The 24,728-nt window shown below is 37.5% G+C and overlaps 1 protein-coding gene and 1 long non-coding RNA gene across 3 annotated transcripts; one reads left to right on the plus strand and one right to left on the minus strand.

The window, feature by feature from the left end:
* Positions 1 to 3,728: 3,728 nt before the first annotated feature.
* Positions 3,729 to 10,361, minus strand: LOC120590388 (uncharacterized). Its single transcript, XR_005649706.1, has 3 exons — positions 10,222 to 10,361; positions 7,041 to 7,213; positions 3,729 to 5,461 (listed from the first exon to the last, which is right to left on the minus strand). It is a non-coding gene; the product is annotated as an uncharacterized LOC120590388 (long non-coding RNA).
* Positions 10,362 to 10,407: 46 nt separating this feature from the next.
* On the plus strand, positions 10,408 to 21,024 carry AQP11 (aquaporin 11). 2 transcript variants are annotated; one of them, XM_039848124.1, is made up of 3 exons: positions 10,408 to 11,294; positions 17,250 to 17,366; positions 20,688 to 21,024. In XM_039848124.1, the coding sequence occupies exons 1-3, from the start codon at positions 10,676 to 10,678 to the stop codon at positions 20,765 to 20,767; spliced, it is 816 nt and encodes a 271-aa protein (XP_039704058.1). In that variant the 5' UTR covers positions 10,408 to 10,675; the 3' UTR covers positions 20,768 to 21,024. The 2 variants fall into 2 exon arrangements, with proteins under 2 accessions (XP_039704058.1, XP_039704059.1); XM_039848125.1 differs by lacking the exon at positions 20,688 to 21,024 and adding an exon at positions 19,342 to 20,626 and having other exon boundaries at positions 10,559 to 11,294.
* Positions 21,025 to 24,728: the final 3,704 nt, after the last annotated feature.

The raw sequence follows: 24,728 nt of genomic DNA on the forward strand, positions 1-24,728 counted from the left end.
CATATATTTCTAAAAAATATAATTGAGACCAGAAAATACAGTAGTAGTCTCTCTTTATTTTTGAGCAGAGAAAGTAGGTTTGGCTAAGCAAGGACTGGGCTATTAGAGAGGAGCCCTTCGGAAGAACAGAAGTGAAAAGGAGGCTTCTCTGAGCAAGGCACATACTTTTCAGGTCTCTGTACTCTGCTGGAAAGAGTCACCCTCTTCATCCCTGAGTATGAGATGACAGCACTCTGCCAGAGGTGTGTTGCTCACTTCCCTCCTTCCACGATGCTTGAGAGTGGCAACGCTTAGGCCAGAAGGAAGAAGTCGATGGGCAGGACAGTCCAGAGGAATGGAGCTACCGCTGGTGCCAGCAACATCCTAGAGTAATAATCAATCTTCTATGGAAGGCCTGACTCATACAGAACAGGCCTCTCACATGCCTAGACCCAGATGCAGTACAAGGGCTGTTTCTACTTAATCTCCTTGTAGAATTAGGCAGAAGCTACAAGGAGGCGGTTTCATATAAAATCAAGAACCGCATTCTAATAAAGCGGCCCAAATATGGAAGAGGCTGCCACAGAAACCGTCGACTCCTCATCACTGGCCTCTGAGATGGGAGGAATGTTGCTATGGTTATTGTTATGCTGGAGACAGAATTCTAGCTTTAGGTAGATTGATGGTTAAAATGAGAAAAACTCTTTCCAGCCAGAGATTTTGATTTCACTTGAGCCTCGCACTCTCAAAACTTGGCTTTCTACTGACCCCTAGAGGCTTACTTGTAAATATACTACAACTCTCAGCCCTAGGAAAGCTCCATTCTCTCTCAGTTCAAATTTTCAACTCCACTTGAGACTAACAAGTGTTCCCCTTCTCCAGATATTCCTAGGGGAAGAGTCTCACAAAAGACTAAGTATTATGCTCTTGCAATATCAGCATATCTATATACAGCTACAGGACCAGGACAGAAACACGGAGGAAGGTCTCTCTCTTTCCCAGACTCACAGAGAACAGGTCATGTACGTGACAAAATAAATTAGCATGTGTGGCAGACCCTGCCAAGTGGCTAACACATGTGATTGGTGCCATAAACATTTAGTAAATAAACAGATCCCTGGTCTGGAGTGGAAGGACTTTTAGGGAAGGAGCGACACTAGAGCTGGTTCTTGATGAATAACCCCAGAAGCTAAGGTGGGGTAGGAACAGGGCAAAGACTGTAGTGAGAGAGCCTGGGCTTTGGAGTACAACAGACCTGCGTCAAATCCTGGCTTCTCTTCTTCACCAGTTGTCTCTGAACAGCAGCTTCCTCCTCTTACAATGGGAATACTCATGCCTTTCTTGAAAGCTTGTATGGATTAGAGATAACACATATAATTTGGCTTGCTCAGTGTTTGGCACATGATCAACACTCCAATGGCAGCTTATATTGCTGTGGAGTTGACACAGGGGTGGCCCTGGTGTTCGTGGAATATAACATGAGACAATTTGACTGGGGCAGAGTGTTTGTGTGGAAGCATAGGAAGTGAGCCTGAGGCAGTGTTGTGTGCTAGAGAGAATCCAGGACTAGGAATCAGGAAACCCCAGTTTGAGTTCGTGATCTCATGTTACCAGACAAATCATTCCTACTTTCTCTGGGCCTCTCTTTTGTATCTGTACAGTGAGGATGTTGGTCCAGAGAAGTATTTTTCTACCATGGCTGCATAATGGAATCATCTAGAGAGCTTTTAAAAATTCTAATGACCATGCAGTACTCCAGACCAACAAAATCAGAACTCTGGGGGTGGGACTCCAGAGAGTAGACTTTCTTTTAAAACAAAGGCATATACTTAATGTATACAATTTGATGAGTTTGGATATATGCATATACTCATTATATTATCACCACAATCAAGTTACTAAACATGTCCACCACCTCCAAAAGTTTCCTTGTGTCCCATTTTGTGTGTGTTTAGAATACTTAATATGAGATCTGCCCATTTAACATTTTAAATGCGCAATACCACCCTGTTAATTATGGGCACTACATTGTTCAACAGATAAACTTAATTCATCTTGCATAACTGAAACTTTACACCAATTGAACAACGGCTCCTCATTTACCCCTTCTCCTAGCCCCTGGCAACCACTATTCTATTCTCTGATTCTATGACTGACTATTTTAAATACCTCATATAAGGGGAATCATATAGTATTTGCCCTTCTGAGACCAGCTTATGTTACTTAACATAACGTCCTTCAGGTTCATCCATGTTGTCACAAATGGTAGGATTTCCTTCTTTTGTAAGAGGCTGAATAACATTCCATCGTACATATATACCTCATTTTCTTTTAATGCATTTATTGATGGACATTTGGGTTGTCTCCATATCTTGGCTATTGTTAATAATGCTGCAGTTGGGATGTGGTTCCATAGTATAGCGGTTAGCACGTCTGCTTTACACGCAGAAGGTCCTGGGTTTGTGCCCCAGTGAAGCCAAGGCCCATGATCTACAGCCATGAAACCCTGAACAAGCCTAATGTCTAATCTCGGAAGCTAAGCAGGGTCGGGCCTGGTTAGTACTTGGATGGGAGATCTAGGAAGACCAGGTGCTATAGGCATAAATAATAAAATAATAATAATAATAATGCTTCAGTGAACATAAGAATGCAGATATCTCTTTGAGAACTTGATTTCAATTCTTTTGGATAAATACTCAGAAGTAGAATTTTTGGATCATATGGTAGTTCCATTTTTAATTTTTTGAGGAACCTCCACACTGTTTTCCACAGCAGCTGAATCATTTTACATTTCTACCAATGGTGCACAAGGGTTCCAATTTCTCAACATCCTCACCAACACTTATCTTTTGTTTGTTTGTTTTTATAATAGCCATCCTAACAGGTGTTAAGGTGATATCTTTTGTGGTTTTCATTTGTATTTCCCTGATGATCCCTTTTTATGTACCTAGTGGCCATATGTATATCTTCTTTGGAGAAATGTCTTTCAGGTCCTTTGCCCATTTTTTAATCATGTTATTTTATTTTACTTATTTACTTTTTTGCTATGAACATGTGTATTTTGGATATTAACCCCTTATCAGAAAACAGTTTATACATATTTTTACCCATTCCATAGTGCCTTGTCACTCTTTTGATTGTTTTATAGTGCAGAAGTTTTTTAATTTGATGTAGTCCCACTTGTCTATTTTTGCTTTTGTGGTCTGTGCTTTTGGAGTCATATCCAAGAAATCACTGCCAAGCAAATGTCAAGAAGCTCACTCTCATGTTCTCTTCTAGAAGTTTTACAGTTTCAAGTCTTACATTTAAGTCTTTCAGTCATTTTTAGTTTACTCTTGTGCATGGTGTAAGATAACAGTCCGATTTCATTCTTTCGTGTATAGCCGTTTAATTTTCCCAATACTGTTTGTTGAAGAGACTGTCCTTTCCACATGTGTATATTCCTGGCACCCTTATCGAAGATCAGTTGACACTATATGCATGGGTTTACTTCTGGGCTCTCTATTCTGTTCTATTGGTCTATATGTCTGTCTTTATGCTAGGACAATACTCTTTTAATTACTATAGCTTTGTAATATATTTTGAAATCTAGAAATGTGATGCCTCCAACTTACAGACAGCAGATTTTTTAAAGCTCCCCAGGTGATTCCAAAGCGCATCTAAGGTTGAGAACCATCAGACTAGATAATTTCTAAGAGTCTTGTATAGTTCTAACATTATGAAGATAAAGAAAAAACAATAACAGATAATTATTACATAATGACTACTTTTTATTGAGTGGTGTCAGGCACTTCACCAAGAGCTCATTATGTGCTATGTAATATTCAAAATAAACCTAAGGAGTAGAAATTTTACAGATGAAGAAATGAATTTAGAAAGATTTTCATTTGCCCAATACCATGTAGTTAAGTGTCAGAGCTAGAATTTTAACACAGATCTCTCTGATGTCCAAGTGGAAACTTAACCACTACATTCTACCATGTTACATGACTCCCATATAGCACTGGGAATGCTTATAAATGTCAAGATCAAAATGCCTGCAGATGGATGTATTTCTGTGAACTTAGAGGCCTTTACTCTATTTCTCAACAAATATTTCTGGTTAATACGGGTCAGTTTCTAAATATGGATTATAATGTACATTACTTTTTCTTCAATTGTTCTGTACTAAAACTGTTGGCCTCGGAGCATGATTGCCTCCTCTGCTCCCCTAATGAATAAGATGCTGCCATCTTGTGGCATTTTTTGTAAGGCCAGGTGTGTCATCCAACAGTGAGAACCCAGTGGACAAAATTCTACTCAGCCTGCCACTTTGCCATCTTTCTGTTGTTGTCTTCCTACCTGTAACATAATTTTGTTTCTGCAAATATAATATCAGGAATGAACTGATACAGCAACATGAGAAAATAGGTAAGAACCGAACATAAAATAATGAAGTTGTCCTCTCCTACTATTCCTAGTGGTAGTTTATCACCTCTGTCAAGTTACTTAATTTTTCTGGGTTTGCAAATTTCTTATCTCTAAAATGGGGACAATTAATACCCACCTCTTAGTATTGCTTTAAAACCACATTAAAATACAGATGTAAAGATCTGGGCAAATTGTGGCCACTTGACAAACAGTTTCTCACTCCCTTCCCCTTTCCGGATCCTTCTCCCTTTCTTCGATTTCCAAGCTCTTCTCACGTAAGCCTATCCCAGCCTTCTGTTTTCTATTCCCCTTCCTTGGTATTTTCTCCATTATTCTTTCAGTTTCTTGGCTCCACCCTAGCCCACCCCCTCACATACACAGAGGGGTTCCATAGTTATACCACGAACCCTTCCTTACCTTGAGGCTTGGTAAGGTGAGGAGGCTTGGTAAGCTCTCTACATTATCTAATTATGTCTAACTGACTCCCCCGCTTCAGCACTTGTGTTGTCATGGGTATCACAATGCAAAATTCCTCTCACTGGGTTTCCCTGAGCATTTCTCCCATTACTAAAAGCATTCTATGATCCTGTCACAGTCTGGTACCCTCAGATTCTACTTACTCCTTATCCCTGACCCTTTCATCCCAATCCTGGAAGACCCGACATACAAGCTTCAGCTTCCCCTCTGACTTCTTTCCCACTATTCTCCCACCTATTCATTCTGCTCCGCCCACTGGCCTCCCTTTTGCTGTTCCCTTGGCCCAAAAGGCTCTCCCAGACATCCATATGGTTTGCTCCCCTACTTCTACAGATTTCCACTCAATTCTCACCTTATCAGAAAAAGCTTCCTTGACATTCTATATAACTATATAAAATAGCACAAACACAAAACCCCAGTAACTTTCCATCCCCTTTATCTTGTTTAGTTTTAATTTATAGCACCTTCTTACTGCACGTCATATTAGTACTGTGTCAGAGCAAAGGTGAGTGAGTTGGTAGCTTCGTGAAGTGTTCTTCTGTGGGAGGGCAAGGTTCGCTTGGTGGGGCATTGGGTCCTCAGCAGTGGATGATTCCTGGAAACATTATTATGCATGTTAGCTGGTGATAACATACATAAGATAAAGCTATAGAAACTTATTTCTTATTCTTGCTGCTGCTACTACTCAGCATTTAATTCTATCTTCCCCTCCAAATATCTTAGAATTTCCGCTTCTTCTGGTTTCATCTGATTTTGTCATTTACCATTTAGGGTAGGAATTCTAAACTCAGAGTTCATGGAAAGGATTCAAAGGATCTGTGAACAACTTGAAATTATTGGCAAGCTTTGGGGAGTATGTTTGATCAAGACATTGATCAAATTCAAGAGGTCTATGACTCTCTCCCCAAAAAGATTAAAAACCTTAGTTTTAGGAATGACAGTACAATAATCCCCTATCTTAATATGCAAAATCATTGTTTAATATTATCCTTTTTCAATAGCCTAAGCACCAAGAGTAAAGGGACAGTATTTATTCGTTGCTGCTTTACAGTGCCTAGCACATAGGCTGGCACCTAACTGATTCTCAATAAATACTTGTGGAATGAATGAAGACTGCATGGTGATAAGAGCCTATTAATTAGTCCATAATCTTCATTGAACGAGCCTTGTTCTGGGGTTAGGGTATGCTTTGACAGTTAAATTCTGTTCACCATCTCGAAATAAGGGAACAATTAATCCTCCTAAAAAACACAAATCTCACTTTTAACATAGAAGAAGAGCCAGTCATAATACACACTGTAAGAGAAGTTGAGTAAAGATGAAATAGCTAGTCGAACATCAGAGAGGGAACAGTGAATAGGAAGTTAGGTGGAGTGAAATTCAGAAAGAGGCAGTTCCCATAACTAGGATCCAGAGAGTTGAAAATCCTGTCAAGAATCTGATTTGTCCAGTTAAATTCAAAACTAGAAATTTAAGCCTATGTTCAAACTACCAGTCCCATCATTAGAGACAAAAGGAAGTTGAAAAACCAGTTGGTTGAGGTTTGTATTTCTAATAGATTAGGTATAATAAAAGAGATTTCTGTACTTAGTTTTAACTTTTATTTAAAAAATACGCTCTGACTCAGGTCATTACATTTGGTGTGTGTGCGCACATGTGTGTGTGTGTGTGTGTATCTTATATTTTACATTTTATATTTAACAGATTTTAAAGGGATTTATAGATACTTTAGCAATAATCTCCTTATTTTGTTGATCCTATTTTTCAGGCAACAGCATCTTTCACAAATTATTGGCAAGCTTTTTGGGGTATGTTTGTTTTCTGAAACAAGGGTCCACGACCATGATCAAATTCAAGAGGTTTGACTCCCCTCAAAAAAGATTAAAAACCATAGTTTCAGGGATGACAGCACAATATTCTCCTATCTTAATATGCATATAACCCAAGGGGCTACAACAGTAGTTACAAAACAGAAACTCGTTGGCTCTGCTTCCTCTCATTCTACAGAAAGCCAAGCTTCCTTATTTTCTCCCACATTGTTTTGTGAAGGCCCAAGTGCGCCAGCAGAGCAGTTGCCTTCACCACTGTTTTTTTCCAGCCTGCTCTAACTCTCGCAGAAACTGAGCAGAGATCAGTTTTTGTTGAGGCAGAAAGAGCAGATAAGCCTCTGGTACCTGCTCAAAGCACTCTGCATTTGTTGGTGTCCACAGGTTCCTTCCCCAAAGCTACTGAGGTCCTATGCTGAGACTTCTTCTTAAACAGTGCTGCGGTCTTCACCATCTCATCATTGCCAAAATCTCCAGTGCCAACTCAAGTTTTGTTTGAACCACCTGATGTTCCAATTATACTAAAAAAAAAAAAAAATAGGAGCAATTTTTATTTTATATGTAATATTATCTTATTATTTTAATAAACTTTTTAAGTTATAATTACAAAACAAAGTTATGCTTACAGAAAAATTGCAAATATGGTACAGAGTTCCTATATATTCCCACCCAGTTTTCCATTATTGTTTCTCTTATATTATTAACATCTGACATTAGTATAGAACATTTGTCATAATTAATGAATTGATGTTAATGTTATTATTAACTAAAGTCCATATTTTATTGATTTCTATAAGTTTTACCTAATGTCGTTAAGTTTTAGTCATCATATCTCCTTAGGCTCCTTCTGGCTATGATAGTTTCTCAGACTTCCCTGATTTTTTATTACCTTGACAATTTTTAGGAGTACTGCTCAGGTATTTGGTAGAACATCCTCAACTGGGATTCGTCTGATTTTTTCATAATTAGATTGGGGTTATGTGTTTTGGGAAGGAAGACCACAGAAGTGCCATTTTCATTATATCATATCAAGGGTACACACTATCAACATGACACTGCTGTTGATGTTAAACTTGATCATCTGGCTGAGGTAATGTTTGTCAGGTTTCTCCACCGCAAAGTTACTCTTTCCTGCACCTACCCCTTCCATACCATTCTAGTTGGAAGGAAGTCAATATACACAAATCACAATTAACAAGTGAGGAGCTATGCTCAGCCTCCTTGTAGGCAGAGTATCTACATAAATTATTCAAAATTCTTTTGCCCAGAATTTTATCTTCTCTCTCATTTATTTATTTATTCTATTATTTATGTATAGAAATATTCTATTATTCATGTATTTATATTCTATTATTTATGTATTTTGCCTTCATGGATATTTATACTTTGAGTTATAACCCAATACTATTTATTTTGTTGCTCAAATTGTCTAGCTTTGGCCAGCTCTTTCAGTTGGCTGTGTCTCTTCTTACTTTCTAGCACTACAGGATGCTCCAGACTCACCTTGTATATTTCCTGTCTGGGTCCTTGAATCAGCCATTTCTCCAAGGAGCCCTGGTTCCTTTTATTGAAGAATGGCATTAGAAACCAAGATCTGGGCACTAGGTGTGCTCCTTGCTATGAGGGTATGCTACCTTCTAGGCCCTCCCAGGTGACAGAGTAAGGAAATATGTGTATACTAATATATATATACACACACATACATACATACACATCTATAAATATTTCTGTATATAACTGTATCTATATTAAACTAAACATGGATCATAGTGATATCTCCAATTCTAATTCATTACCACATGGATCATTCTAGCCTATTCTCCGATGAATAAGTTTTCAACTAGAATACAGTGCTGATGTATAGTTCCTTTTGCATGTAGTTATACAGATCCAACTCATTTTCAAAGTCACTTAGTTCAGCATCTTTTTTTGCCCATCCTCTTCAATGAGGTTATTTCATATATTTATAATATAATTGGATTACCTATTCCATTTTAGGATCCTAAATGATTTTTAAAATTTGCTTACATTAAGGTTCTATGGGTTTGAACATGTATGTACCCACCACTACAGTATTGTGCAAAATGGTTTCACCACCATAAAGTATCCTCTGTGTTTAATCTAGTCAACTATTCAACTCTTGTCTCCCATTACCCCCTAGGGATCTATTCTCTGCTCCTTTAGTATCGCCTTTTCCTATAAATAGAATCATATAGTTTGTAGTCTTTAAGACTTGATTCTTTCACTTAGCCATGTCTTTGTTTAGCTTTATAGCCCATCTCTTCAAACAATTTTTTTTGTTTTAATTGTAGTAAGATATACATAACATAAAATTTACCATCTTAACCATTTTTAAGTATACAGTTTTAGTGGTATTAAGTACATTCATATAGTTGTGCAACCACATTTCCAGAACTCCTCATCTCACAAAAGTGAAACTGGACTTAGGCATCATCAGAGCTGCTCTTTCAACTTTAAGCTAACATTCATTGAACATTTCCTATGTTCTAGACTCTATGTGCTAGACTCTGTGCTATGTGGTTTTGTCAATGTAAGAAACATCCAAACCTGTAGAAAATTTTAATGAGTTTATTTGAGGTAAACTGATGACAATTGCTGAGAAGCAAAAATCTCAACAGATTAAGAAAATGCTCTGGAGAACAGCAGTTTTGCAGCTTATTTTAAACATTAGAATCAAAGGAGATGTAAGGAAGGTTACATGAAATCCATGGGTGATTGGGAATGAGAGACAGCAAAGCAGGGAAATCTCTGGGATTAGTTAAAAAGGAAGAGACACACATACTTCTTTTACATTGGTGAGCACAGGATGGTTAATAATTAACGCTTATGTCACATAGAGATGGTATGAGGGAAACACGATAACAATGATGTGTTCTGGAGCCTGGAGCTCTGCTCTGGTGCAATGGGCTATGCCCTGAGGGGGTCTGGGAAAAAGATTACTCTGACATTCTAAGGGCATGATATCTTAGATGCAAAAAGACAATAGGCTTAAAGTAAAGGTTGACCTTTGTCAAGAAAGCTACAGGCCTAATATGTGCCTAATCACCGTGACCTGCTTTTAGTTAGGAATTTTTATGTTCAGACCACGCTTTTGTGGTTAATTTCAGTCTCTTAGTTTGCTTATTAGGTTTAGTACGTGGCCGCTTTTTCATCCAGTTTTCTCATTTTTTAAAACAAACCAATGCAGTGGGTCATAAGTATGACCCACAACTCTGTGAAGTAGATGAAAAAAACTCTTTATAGAGACCCAGCTGCGTGCCCCTCTTCACACAGGTCAAACCCTGGTTTGCTCTTCTCCGATATCTATTCTCGTTAAACCACCCCGGGTCTCTGCACTGCACCTCCGTCACCTCCCCCGTCTTCTGCCCCATTAATAAAAACGAGGTGGCTGGCCACGATGATCTTTAGGGGTCTTTCCAGTTTGACGGTTTTACAGTTTGAGGAGGGGATAAGCAAAACCCCAGCTTCTTCACTTCAAAGCAATGGTCAAAGCGCAGTGGTAGCTCACCTTCCCTCTCCGCCTGCGGGAACATGCACCTAGTGCGGTCCCGGCCCCAGTCCTGGGGTAGAGGTGAAGCCGCAAGCAAGGGCGGGCGGGCTGCCATACGCATGCGCAGTGGCCTCCGGGCGCGCGACGCCCCTGCCCCACTCCCGCCGGCTTCCAGGAGCCAGGCGTGCGTCTGTCAAGTTACAGCTGACCGTTGGCCCCTTCGCCAGTGCCCTAGCGGAGCTCCCCGCGCCGCCCCTCCCCTCCTCTCTTCCCCGGCTCTAGTCCCAACACCACAGCGTAGAGCCGGGGAGGAGGGGAGGAGTCCTCCAGCGAGACGCCCCCGGGGCCTCTTCTAGAGTCGGCCCGCCCCGAGGGGCGTGAGAAGGGGGCGGGGCTGCGGACTTCGGACTCCTGCCCATAGACCGCCTCCTGCCGAGCCCAGCCGGCAGCCCAGTCTGACCCTGAGCTAGCCATGTCTGCGCTGAGGGGGCTCTGGCCCGAGGTGCAGGACACCTGCACCTCGCTAGGGCTGATGCTGTCGATCGTGCTGTCCGTGGCGCTGGCCCGCGGGGTCCTCCGGCAGCAGATGCACAGGCCCGTGGCCCACGCCTTCGTCTTGGAGTTTCTGGCCACCTTCCAGCTCTGCTGCTGCACCCATGAGCTGCAACTACTGAGTGAGCAGGAACCCGCGCACCCCACCTGGGCGCTGACGCTAATCTATTTCTTCTCGTTGGTGCATGGCCTGACTCTGGTGGGCACCTCCAGCAACCCGTGCGGCGTGATGATGCAGATGATGCTCGGGGGAATGACCCCCGAAATAGGGGCGATGAGACTGTTGGCTCAGCTGATAGGTGCCCTGTGCAGCAGGTACTGCATAGGCGCCCTGTGGAGCCTGGGGCTGACCAGGTATCACGTCAGCGAGAGGGGCTTCGCTTGCAGAAATCCCATCCAAGTCGATTTGCCCAAAGCCGTCATCATAGAAGCCATCTGCTCCTTTATCTTCCACAGTGCTTTGCTGCACTTCCAGGAGGTCCGAACCAAGCTTCGTATCCACCTGCTGGCAGCACTCATCACCTTTTTGGTCTATGCAGGTTTGTTATTCCTACAAAACACTTGGCACGTCCGGAGCCTCTATGACCTGAGACTCTTAAAGTCTTTACCAAGTATATGTTTGAAACGCTTACATCTTTTGTGATGTCAATATTGGTATCCCGGTTATTTTAGCTATTTTGCAGCCCGTTCTTTATGGATAGGGCCGACATACAGATCCTCCATTCAGTGCTTTCTTGAACACCCAGAGAAAGGAGCCACTTCTGTACTGAAACTGAGATCTTGTGAGGTATTGCCAAGGGTTCAAATATCCTACAAAGGGGCTGTTTTAATGGTAGAGAGGAAGATAAGTTATCAGCTACCTATTTCCTCAAGCCAACCTGGTATAGATTCTGACACTCTCACTGAAAAATGATACTGGGCTTAAAAAGTTCCTTCCAATTTAAAGCACAAGCCAGAGGGGTGAGTAGAAATTATGTAGATCTGTTTCTTAGTTCTTTTCCTGAAAAATTACTTAGTCGTTTCTTTTTTTCTTAATAATTCATCTTGAGTAATAAATGAACTCATAAGTGACCTATCAAAAAAGGTGTGTTTTAAAATTAAAACTTGCTTGAAATTAAAGATGCTTTTTAAAAACAAATAGCTCTTGAGAAATCTGTTGATTTCTTGCAAACCGTTTACTTTGACCAATCTCAGATGTAAAAACAAACGTTTAATGATGAAATGTATCATTTAAAAAGATTAATACAAAATATATTCATTGGGACTACATATGAATTATAAAATGTTTAGGTGCCAGAAATCTAATAAAAGGAAATGTATAGTATGAGTCTAAATATCTTCTGCCATTAAAAGTGAAACTGAGTAGAAGCAAACCTTAAGGATGCCTAAACTGATATGCTTGCCCTTTTAGGGTAAAAATAACTTTCCAATCCATTTTCCTTCCTTTAGATCTAGTACTGTTCTTTTTGTAGACACAGGTGGAAATAAACAGTATAGGCAAGAGGGTAGGATATAAGCATATGTGAGGGGTTGGTAAATAGTTGCTTATTAAAGTTTTAGGTTTTGGCTAAGTAGAAAAATTCCCCCATATATGAAAAGGATCATGTATGCCACAGTTGGGGCACTCGAAGTCACCAATACAGGTCACATCAAAATAACTGGTGATGTATTTAAAGATTACGGAACATAATTGTCCAACAACATAGCCACAGACTCATTGGATAGCCAGTGAACAAGTGTCTGTGTATTTATTGATTTAGCACCCTGCACTTTGATGTGTGGATAAAAGCCACTGATGTCATTACCACTTATTGGCTTCTCTATAATTTTTTAAAAGCTATGTGATTTATTAACATATTAGAGCTATAAAGTTATTAATGAAGATTTCCGGCAAATCTACTTTAATTTAGATATGGGAGAATTTAACTCAACGAACAGGGTAAGAGAGAACTGCATTCACTTTTTAATGAATTATATATTGAAAAAATCTGTTATTTTACATGTCTAAGTAAGTTGTCTTTATTACTGCACCCTGTTCATTTTCTTTGTAGAATTTTTAATTGTGCATTTGTTTGATAATGTAATACCTGTCTTCCTCCACCAGATGGTAAGCTTTATGAGTATAGAGACTAAAGTTGTTTTACTCATTATATCATAAAACCAGGACTTAGCCATGGTGTCACTTGGTACAAAATAGTAAGAATTTTTAGAACGAGTGAATGAGTTAGTAAATACTCTATTCACCTTTTAAAAAATCACACGGAAAGAAATAATACATATCTTGGTATTCCATATTTTATGTCTAAGGACTTTCAAAATAAGCCTAATAAATTATTTGAAGTAATTGTATTTTTACTTCATTTCATTACTCTATTCAGGAGTTTTTGGTATCTTTCTAAATCATGAAGAATATAGGTAAAATTATTTGTCAACGAAGAAGGGAATTAAACCCTTTACATATGTTTATTTTTAATAGAATAACCACATGAAATAGGTGCCCATTTAAAAATAAAGAACAGATTCAGACAAAGGTTCAAAACGTTTTTTATTATACCAGTATAACATAGTGATTAAGACAACAGGTTTGGAGTTAGATTGTGTGTTCTTAGGAGAAATGCCTAATTTAGGCTTCAGTTTCCTCACCTTTAAAATGGAGAATAACACTATATCTACTGTGAAGAAAAGAATAGTATTCAGGTTTTTAGCATAGTACCTGGCGCAAATATCCTGGTTACTGGAAAGGGCTAAATTCCACTATAGTTAATTGATATTCTAGCTTATACATTAGTCTTATGAGATTTTAAGAGTGTCATTCTGTCACAGAGAATTTAATTCTCTTTAGGAGTATTGAGAAACATTAGTGCCTAGAATTGCCAGATTTGGGACTTAATCTTTCCCTGTGGTGAATTCACCAAGTTCATGCTGTCCTGTAAGACTCTTGGCAGTCAGCCAGCTGGATCTCCCCAGTGACACCTCTTCTTCACCATGTTATTGTCTTCTCCCCTTCAAATGTCAATAAATAGTAACTTATTTTTGAAGCCATTTTTAGTTAGTTCTGTGCTTAATGGATGATTCTTTTTAAATAATTTGTTTCATTACACAATACATGAATGTGTCTTTTTATAAATAATTTTAACACTTTTGACTGCCATTCTCCATGCCTGTCTCCTCTCCTCCCCTGCCTACTCTTCCCACCAGGGTAATCCTCTGCACATGCATGTGTGTCTTTCCAAACTCTTTTTTTGTGCATGATAGATGATAGATAGATAGATGATAGATAGATAGATAGATAGATAGATAGATAGATAGATAGATAGATAGATAAAGACCCTTTAGAAACTATTCTTTTATGTGGTTTGTATTAACATAAAAGATTTCATACCTCACTTTCTGCAGTTTGTTTTTGTGGTGGTGGTTGTTCAATGATATATCTTGGAGATCTATGTTAGTAGAGATTTCTCTCATTATTTCAAAATATTGAATGGTATTCCAAATTAATAATAAACTTAATTGAGCTATTTTCTTGCGGGCAAATAAGTTTTTCCTAGTTCTTTGCTATTGTGAACTACCTTGTGTATGTCTACTTGTACACAAGTACCAGTGTTTCTCTAAGACAGTGGTTTTCAACAAGGCATGATTCTGCCCCAAGGGGACATCCAGCAATGTCAGAAGACATTTTTGGTTGCTATAATGGGGGGAGATGCATGTGCTACTGGCGTCTAGTGGATAAAGGCCAGGAAGGCTGGTAAACATCCTACAATGCATAGGACAGCCCCTACAACAATTATCCAGTCTAAAAATGTCAAAGCCAATAACATGTTTGGGGCTTCATTACCACAGAGCCTGCTGCTAATTTGGATTTCTGTATCGGTTAACTATTGCTATGTAACAAACTACCCCAAATTTTAAAATGACAATAATTTATTATTTTTCATGATTCTATGGGCTAGTTGGGAAATTCCTCTGAAATCAGATACCTGGACAGTTGGTGGGGCTGGCAGAACCAAGGTAGCCTCACTCATGTGTCTGGCAGTTGGTACCAACTATCATCTACGGTGCCTCGGTTCTCTTTCATGTTGCCATTCATTCTCCAGCAGCCTAGACCTGCTTATTTATATGGTCAAGGCATTGTTCCAAGAGAGCAAAAAGTAGAAGCTGATGGGTTTATTGAGACCTGAACCTAAAACTCACATAGCATCTCCCCTCAGATTCAGAATTCACGTAGCATCCCTTCTGCTGCATTCCCTGTCAATGCAAGTCACAAAGCCAGTCTACATTCAAGATGAGAAATAGACTCAACGTCTTGGTAGGAGGGGCGGCTTCCACCAAGTCGCACTGAGCTGAATTGGCAATGTGACGATAAGGGAAGTGAAGTAGTTTAAGTTTTAGGCTTGTACAAGACTGACTGATAGTGTTCTTAGACATAATGGAAAGTCTTTGGCTTTGGAATACCAAAGTAAACTAATTATGAAAGCAATGGTTTAGTCTATTTTTATTGATAAATACCAAAAAGTCACAGTGGCTTATTAACATAGCACATATTACGTTATATTGTAAAGATATGTGAGTCCTTATCTTCCTGACCATGATGTCTAGTACATAGGAACTCAGTACATTTTTGTGAAATTGAACTGAAATGATCATCTACCAACCAAACAATTCTGTAGGCTCTTGGCAACTATAGGTTTAACATTCCAAGAGTTGACTATTCAAGAATGATTCTGAAGATCTGTGGCGTGATGTCATTTATAATTTTGGCGGCACGAGTATGGATCATGCTGTGAGGCTAGATAGAGTACTGGAATAAAACTCTTAGCTATCAAGTGAATTTGGTTCACTGTTCAAAATCTTCAACACAGCTTCAATATTTTTAGCCTATCAAGTGTGAAATCTCAGTGATATCTTATGAAAGAGTGTCCCTTTTCTCTCTCCTCCCCACCACCCCGCCTTTGGCACAATCTGGTAGGAAGCAGCCTGACACAACGACAGCACTTACGTTTGCCCCAGAAGGTTCTTGGAGAAAAACATAAGAATTAGTGAAACTGCCAAATGGCTGGGTCCGCCAGAGAGGGCGTGGGCTGCTGGGTGAGCCTCCAGAGCTTGGATTCCCAAAGAAAGGCATTTAAATTTATGTAGATCAGTGCTGTAAAGTGTTTTGATAAATATTAACTTATTTTGTTCGGGTTTTGGTTTTCTGCTGTCTTCTTGGGGCCTGTTAGCTTGATCTGTCCGATTATTTTTCTCGGCCTCTATTGCTGGCTGAGTCAGGGGCAGATGTTTGTGCCCAAGCTTTCACATGGAAGAACTGCCTGAAATGTCACTATCTCAGGGATTATCTTAGGGTGATTTTTAAAAAGCTGAACCACAGTTCCAGTGAATACTGTTGACAGGCAGTCCAGCCTCTTCTACCTTTCCTTACTTGCTGTGTGGCCAGAACTTTTAAACTTCTAGGCTCCACATCAGAGATACCTTGGATGCAGAGTTGGACCATGAATCCTGAAAAGTAGTCAATAGTTAAAGACTTTGTGCTTATCATTCATGACTACTTGGTCACTTCTTTAAAAAAATTTTTTTAACCACTTTACTAAGGTATTATTTACATACCATTCATAGTTACTTCTTCAGGGCTCTCCTGACAAGTTAAAATAGAGTCAATGATAATGCTTTGGTCCATTCCACTTTTTGTTTTCACCGCAAAGGTACACTATACCCAAGAGGAACCTGGGGTATTATATCCATTTTAAATGTTTTTTCATTTTATTTTTATTATTCACTCACTTAAATTGATTAGTGTTAAGGGCAGCCAAGTCTCCAATTTTATAAAACCCTAAGAACAATAATAGAGCAAATTCACTGTCAATGTGCATTTTACAATATATAGGAAAAGCATTGGATTAACTGTTAATGTCCTTTGTCTTTTGTTTTTTGCACCTGGCATATTATAATATATAGTTGATTTTTATACTCTATAATATGCTAGGTGATTCTGCAAAGAAAGATCATAGAATAAGAACATAGTCGGCCCTCTGTACCCATGGGTTCCAAATCCATGGATTCAACCAACCATGGGTCAAAAATATTCTTAAAACAATATTACATTGTTGCTGACATGTTCTATATAGTTAGGAGTATGATGGTGTGTCGGGTTCTGAACATGTACAGACATTTTTTGTCATTATTTCCTAAATACTATAACAACTATTTACATAGTATCTACATTGTATTAGGTTATTATAAGCAATCTAGAGATGATTTAAAGTATACAAAAGGATGTGCCTAGGTTATATGCAAATACTATGTCATTTTATATAAGGGATTTGAGCATCTATAGATTTTGGTATCTGCAGGATACTAATCCCCTGCAGATACTGAAGGATGACTGTACCTAAGTACCTAAAACAAGATAACCACCCATTTAGTAACTCTTTTATTTTTAGTTACAAGAAAATGTAAGATATGTGGTTTGGTATCACTCTGCTTAAAATGTATTACAGGAGGAAGTCTAACAGGAGCTGTATTTAATCCAGCTTTGGCACTTTCATTACATTTCAAGTGTTTTGATGAAGCATTCCTTCGATTTTTTATAGTATATTGGCTGGCTCCTTCTTTAGGTAAGCATATTATTTAATATGACTGAAAGATGAGTTTCTTAAAATATGATATAGATATGTATTACAGAATGTCACTGTAACATCAATTTCCAAAGTCAGAGAGTAGGCACACACAAAAAAATGAAAAAGGTAGTTAAAATGCCTGAAATAACATTTTATTTTGTGCAGTACTCTTTAAAACTGTTTTTATCTTCAAAGAAACAAAATTATCTAGTTAAGGGTAGTAGTCAGTTTCAGGTATGATAACCTTTTAAAACCCCACAGATATGAGAGCAAAAAAATGAGTGATTAATTCCATCAAAAAAATTTTTTTTTTTTTGCTAAAGGAATTATTTTTCAAATTTGTGAACTCCAGATAAAATACTATTTAGTTCATGTGACTTATTTTGCAGAAAAGCATCTCATAAAACAATGTATACATGTAATGAGCAGTAGTTTTAAAATCCACAAGATTCATTGCTGTTGTTTCTATCTGGATCAGAAGATATAGAAAACTCCTCTATACAGATGGGCCAAATAACACAAAAGTTATTTTATAACTGTAATCGTAATATGCATGTAAGTTATCAGCATTTTAAAATTTTGTTTAGTCATTTGTTTTAAGCCTGATTATAATACCTAACTGAAAATGAATATGAGGATGCCTGGTCTTCTATTAGTTCACCCTTCTTTTTATCCAGTGTTAGTATTGTTTCTTGTTGCTCATTTCTGTTTTAAAAAGAGGGAGAGGTTACAGAGGAACAGAGGCACAACAGGTTGAATAGCCATCACATTTTGCTCCTCCCACTCACCTTCTATTCTTTTATCTCATGTTCAGTATCTATTATGCTCAATAATAACATACGTAGGTTTAAACATGAGGAATGTCAGAGAAAACCTGCATTTTAAAATGCAAAAAAAAGGTGCCTTTTTTTTCAGTTCAACAGATTGCTAGTGTTTTCCAATAAGTTTTTTAAAGATAACTTTTCTCTAATAAATTTTTAAAAAGTTAAAGATGTCACTGAAGTTAATGAAGTTAAAAAGGTCACTAATTGGATGGATCTAGTGATAGTTTTCATGTGGAAAAATCTCTAATATGTCTTATTTAAAATCAATATATATTACTAATCTTATATATTTGTTAATGTGCTCCAAATACAATTTTGACAATAAGCCCATAATACTAAGTAATTATTTCACCCATTACTTGAAAGAACACTAAAAAGTAGGCCTTTCCAGAAGAATATGAAGAGAAAAACACAGAAGTAATGACATTCTCTGTAAATGGACTATGACTTTTTATTTTAAACACATTCTACCCCAAATCATTTAATAACTTCTTCCTGGAAGAACATACTAGAAAAACTCTCATGATAGACTAAAAAGGAACAATCACCTCTCTCTCTTTAGAAAGTATAGAGAGTATTAAGGTGGGAAAACAGACCATATTCTCTACGTTAGTGAAGTCCAAACATGATGGTAATATGACTTGTGGCCATTACCAAAACATTTTCAAGAACCACTTTTCTAAAAAACACCCCAAACAACAGACAAATGTACTTTTATCTATCTTTGTTTCCTACTTAAGGAATCTTGTAAAACTGGAATGGGGATCAACTTTTTTGTGACTATATATGGCCCTATTTAGCTTGTTGAAAATAATTCAAAGATTCTTGGTTGGCCTAAAGACCTCCTAGATTTTTTCCGAAATAGACCCCACATAAAATTTCCATTGTAGGTTTTGGTTTAAAGATATACGTTCCTATACTTCTTTAAGAGATTTATGAGTAAGACACAATACAGGAATCCTTCAATATATGTGGAGAAAAGACATATGAGTAAACAGCAGCTTTTAGAACACTGAATTCCCGCTTACCAATGAATTGTCATACATTGAAGTTACATTCCCATTGGGAAAAAATGTGCTCATCAACTGAAATAAGGTCATAATTAAACTCTATAAAGGATGAGAATACAAGAAATTATATTTTTACAGGAGTCATTCAACGAGCTAAGAAGAGATGAGGAATCGAAACAAACAAAACCCTGTTCAAGCTACATTAGGCAATGGATGCTATGGAGTGAAATAGAGAGTGATCCCTCGCTAGCTAACTTCTTTCCCTTTTTGACCAAGCAGGGAGCAAACTATTCTTGGAAACCACGGGCCTTGTTCTTTTTTCTCTTCATAGCAGAAACATTATAATTTTGGCAACTCCCCCAAATTAACTTAAAATGTTAGAAATGTGACTATAAGACTGGATATAAAATTAATTCTCTAGTTTACACATTTCATAGATGAAAATTAGCAAATTACATTTGCTTCTATGAAACTGAAATTCCATTTTTGGAAACAGTTTTAAATGTAATGTCTTATTTTCTAGCTCTAACTTTGTAAAGAAAATGTCAAATTTGGTGATCAGTTAACATGGATTGTTTCTGATATTTTTTTCATTGAAAGCCTTTGGTTGCAAAACAGATTCCTCTTTTAAAAATGTTAAGTTGTCCAAATGCTAGTCAAACCTTAAAGTTTCCTGTTGTTACCAAACAAGAGTAAAATATCAACTCTGTATGTGACAAAAATTCATTCTTAATCCTAGTTTAAACTGACCTAGAGTTTTAAATCAAAGTGCATTAAGATAAACACATTAACTATTGGAGACTTCTATTTCCAGACAATGACTTGAGCCCTGTGGTTCACTCTCCTCCACCCGTTTCCCATTGAAAAATCAACCACTAACCTCACAAATGGAGCTTTACTAATATGTGATTTATTTTTTTACATATTTAAGATTTAAACTGTCAACATTAACCAAAATTTTGTTAATTTTTGATACAGCTTTAAAAGCTATTCATAGTTGAGATTGGTTAAAAAAAAAAATGAGAAAGGATAAAGTAATCTAACATGTTGTTCTTATTTGAGAATTTCAAGTGAAAATTCAAGAGTGTTTTCAGTTGTTTTATTCCCCCAGTACATCCCTAGGGCACTGGGGGACAGAGTGTGCCATTTTAAAGAGCAAATGGAGACTCAAGTATAGTTTCTCCTCAGAAAATCAATAATGGAGCCAGAACTAGAACTCCAAAGCCTTCAGTTTTATCTTTTAAATTCATGTTTAGATCTTACTGGTTTTACCAAGTACATAATGTTTTTAAAGATTCATGGCTGAAGAAAAATGTGAGAATATTAAATTTAGAAAATATCTACATTTCACATAGAATTATTGTAGCTAATTCTTTTAAACATAGCTTTCCAAATTTCTAGGTATATAATTATATATAATCACAATCACTTGTGAACTTCCTTAGAGATCGTTGTTTTTATTTTACTGTTATTTTATCTTTCAGGTATATTGTTGATGATTGTGATGTTCAGCTTTTTCATTCCATGGCTGTATAACGAGCATACAACTAATAAAAAGGAATAACTATTCCAAAAGACTCAGACTAAGTAATAGGACAGTCAAGCTGGATGTGATATTTTATCACCTCTTATTCTACACACTGGCTGTACTGGATTCATCAATGTTAGCTGCCTCTGAAGAAGCTGCCTTACAGTTTTCATCACTGGGACTTAAAAAAATTACTGTGAAAATAAGGTATCCTGTGTTTCTCAGTTAAGACTTATTCTTCTGAGTGTGTATTAAATGCTGCTAGAAAAGACTCATTACATTAAATATAAATCTCAAGTGATAATTGTTCATTTTGATTAAAAAAAAAGGAATACAGGATGAGAAAAGAAAGGTGATGGTAGGACCAAAGAAAGAGTGTGTCTATCAGGTTTCTCTCCTGAATGAGCAGGATTTTAACCAAAGTACAACCAATCATGCTTACAGAACTGGAAAGGATATTTTACAGCCAGTACCTCAGTGATACCATCAGCAGTGTCATCTTTCAATAGGAAAGTTGCTTTTGGAGGTAGATTATATATCCACTCTTACTCAGAGGGTTTCCTAAATTTTAAATATATTCTAATTTAAAAGATTTTTTCGAAATAGAGCATCTCACTAGCTTTATTTAGGCAAGTTGTTATTCTTTAAAAGGATATAGTAAAACAAAGCACCTGTACAAAGTCAAGATATATACTTTCCATTCTCATTTGATCCTAACAGCTACCTTATGAAGTAGTTAGGGCATGTATATTTAATCTGTTTTACAGATAAGAAAACTAAGTCTAGAAAGGTTTACTGCCCTGCCCAAGGTCAAATAAAGCCAAATACTATCTTTAGGACTTATATTTCAATATAAAGAATCTTTTCAGTCATCAAAGGAAAATTGAAGAATTTGAAAAAACATTAAATATTTTATATCAAAATTTGCTTAAGAATTAACTAGCTTTTTTTAGGCTTAAAGAACCTTCAAATTTTCCTCTATCAAAAGCTTTCCTTTATGCAAGTATGAGGTTTAATTCATTAAAATTCAGGCCATAAAAGATTGTGTTTTTCTTCAAAGGCAATTCCATTATCAGAGTTAGAATGAAAAGTAAAAAAATATCGGGTAAAGATCTGTTTGAGTAATAATCAATTAAACAACTGATAAACTGCCAGGTAATTTAAGTGCTGCGTGGTGATCAGCCTGTAGTCACTATCTTTACACTGCAGACTGAACTGAACCCAACAAGGCAGCCAGTTTGAATTCATGGGCTTTGACTATTGAGCTTACAAATACATACTGTAGTAGTTTCTATTTTAGCATAGTTCATAAAATCGTGACAATGGCTTAATGCAGTCTCTAACATGTTTTATTTGGCCTGCACAGTATTTTAAAAAGTAAATAAAAGCTAGTCTTTTTCACATAAAATCCACTTTTCTCTTGAAAAACATCAAAAGATCTGGCAATACTAGGCTTGAATTCTGTCATAGAAACAACACAAAATAATGGTTGTTCCCTTTAAAATGGTCCCTTTGCCACTGTCTTCCAAATGTGAAGCTGAGTTTCACTTACTGTTTTATGGCTATTTTTTTCTGAGATTTTTTTCATTCATGCCTCTATCATGAGGACTCTGTGGTTTAAGAAAAATGAGTATTAATTTGTTAAAACACCCAGCCTTCTGACTTCACTTGTCAGGATCTGAGTTTGTGACTTCTGACGACACTGCTGCTCCTGAAGCCCTCAAGTGGTAGCTATTTTCTCTACACCTCTGATACCACTGGGCCTAGAGGTGGAACAGGTTCCTTTCTCCTCACTGCTACTTCCTGTCTATTCTCCTCTGCTCCCTATTAAAAAACATCATCAGGCCATTGGCACTTGCTACCTGAGTACTTCTTACTGTAGTTATCTACTGTATAGTCCCCTCAATTCCTCTTTGTTCCTTTAAGAACTTAGTTCCTGTCTTATTTTCACTCTCAACAAACCACTCCAGTTATATTTCTTGATTTCAATGCACATATAGAAGATTCTTTCAGTGTCTTGGACTCTCTCTCAGTTCATTGGCTAAACTTAAAAGCTCTTCAATCATTTTTTTTGGTATATTCTACCTCAGCTACAACTTTGATCATAACCATGAGCTTGCCATTACCAATAACTCAGACTCTTCTGTGACCTCAAACGCCCCACTCTCTAACGCTCACCCCTCCTTCCATCTCAACAACTCCATATCCAATGATTCCTTGACCCCCATGGGGAACTTTTGTCCACTGATACCACCTCCTTTTCATATCGCTCACTTCTCTCAAGTACTCTCTCCGTAAGCAGCTTAAATTACATACTTGCACACAATCTTAACTTCTCTGTTCCTCTTTCTCTTCATCATACTCTCACAGCTTAACCACAACTTGATTAAATCCGACTGTCTGCTTATTCCATGGCTGTACCCGAACATGAAATATTAGACAAATCAGAGGTAGAATTGGAGGACAGTTCTTTCAAAGAGTTTTGATGTGAGGGAAAGAAAATGTGGAAGTAGCTGCCGGGGAAAATTGGGTCAAGAAAGAATTTTTTTTAATGGGAGACATCAGCATGTTTATATGCTGACGGGAATGATGCAGTAGAGAGAAAATAATTGATAATGTAGGAGGAGGGGAGATTTCCCAGGTCCGTATTTTTAAATAGATTAGTGAAGACAGAATCAACTGTACAACTGAAGGGGATGGTTTTAACTAGGGTCAGAGACAGATCACTCATAGTATAGTAACAGGTGAAAAGGTAATATGTTGGCACAAGAAGAATTAGGTAAGATGTAGTGGTGGGAGTTTGAAGTTCTTCAATTTTCTTCTTCCCATTTCTCCTGAAGTGTTCTGATCAGGCCATCAACTCTGCCATTCCACTGAAATTCTTGCCAAGGCTATCAATAACTTCCATGTTGTTAAATCAAATTCCACCCTTCCTGCCTATCAGCAGCATTTGCTACAACTGATTGCTGTCTCCTAAAACACTTCACTTGCTTCCAGAAAAATCACTGCCTTCTGTTTCTTTTGTTAGTTCTTCCTTCTTTCTCAAAACTACATATTTTCCCAGGGCTCAGTCCTCTGAGCTCTTTTCTATTTATACCTACTCCCTTGGTAATTTTATCCAGTCTTGTTGCTTTATAGCAGCCACTTTATCCTAATGACTGCCAAATTTATATCTTCGACTTGTACAAGAGTTCTGAACTCCAGACTCAATCTTTCGGTGATTTGACATTTCTTCTTGGTTGTCTAATAACTCAAGTTGATACATGCAGCTCTAGTTAATTCAAACTGCAGTCTATCCATTCTATTGATGTTATTTCTAGTTATTTACTATTAAACCAATGCTTCAACAAATGCTTTTTTTTTTTTTCCCAGTAAACATTCTTGTACATGTCTTGTGTACATGTTTCTCTACGGTAGTAGGCTTTTAGATTTTTCATTATGGCCTGCTAGCATAGTTTGGTCCAAGCCTCCATCTACTTACTCTTGCCTGGATTACTACAATAACTTCCTGTTTCTACTGCCTGAGTGATCCTACTAAAACAATCAAATCCTGCCACAGCTTCCTATTCAGACTTAAAAGCATATAGCAATCCATTTAACTATTATAAAATTGTAGGTATCTGGTGGTACAAAATATTAATGTGTTGGGAAAATTGCATATGAACCTAGGTTATACTGACATCATTGCCCTATTGAGCAATTGTTTAAAAGCTAGTCCACATTTTTAAAAAACACACTGTAGTAAACTGTACTAGAATGCTAGGACTAGAATAAATGCACTTTAAATCATCCTATATAAAGAATAATCCTTCCTTCGCAAAGCATACAAAATTCTACAACCTCCTATGGAAACACTATTCAGCCTAAGCACATGTTCAGATAATTATTCTGTAGCTTTACTACTTCTACTGCAGTGCAAGTCCCCAGACATTAGCTGCTTTCTATCTGCTGTAGAAGCTTAACAAGTCTCTTTGCCTTAAGTCTTCCTCCTTGACAT

This window comes from Pteropus medius, unplaced genomic scaffold (assembly GCF_902729225.1).
Source record: "Pteropus medius unplaced genomic scaffold, Ma_sr-lr_union100, whole genome shotgun sequence".
NCBI classification, from domain to species: Eukaryota; Metazoa; Chordata; class Mammalia; order Chiroptera; family Pteropodidae; genus Pteropus; species Pteropus medius.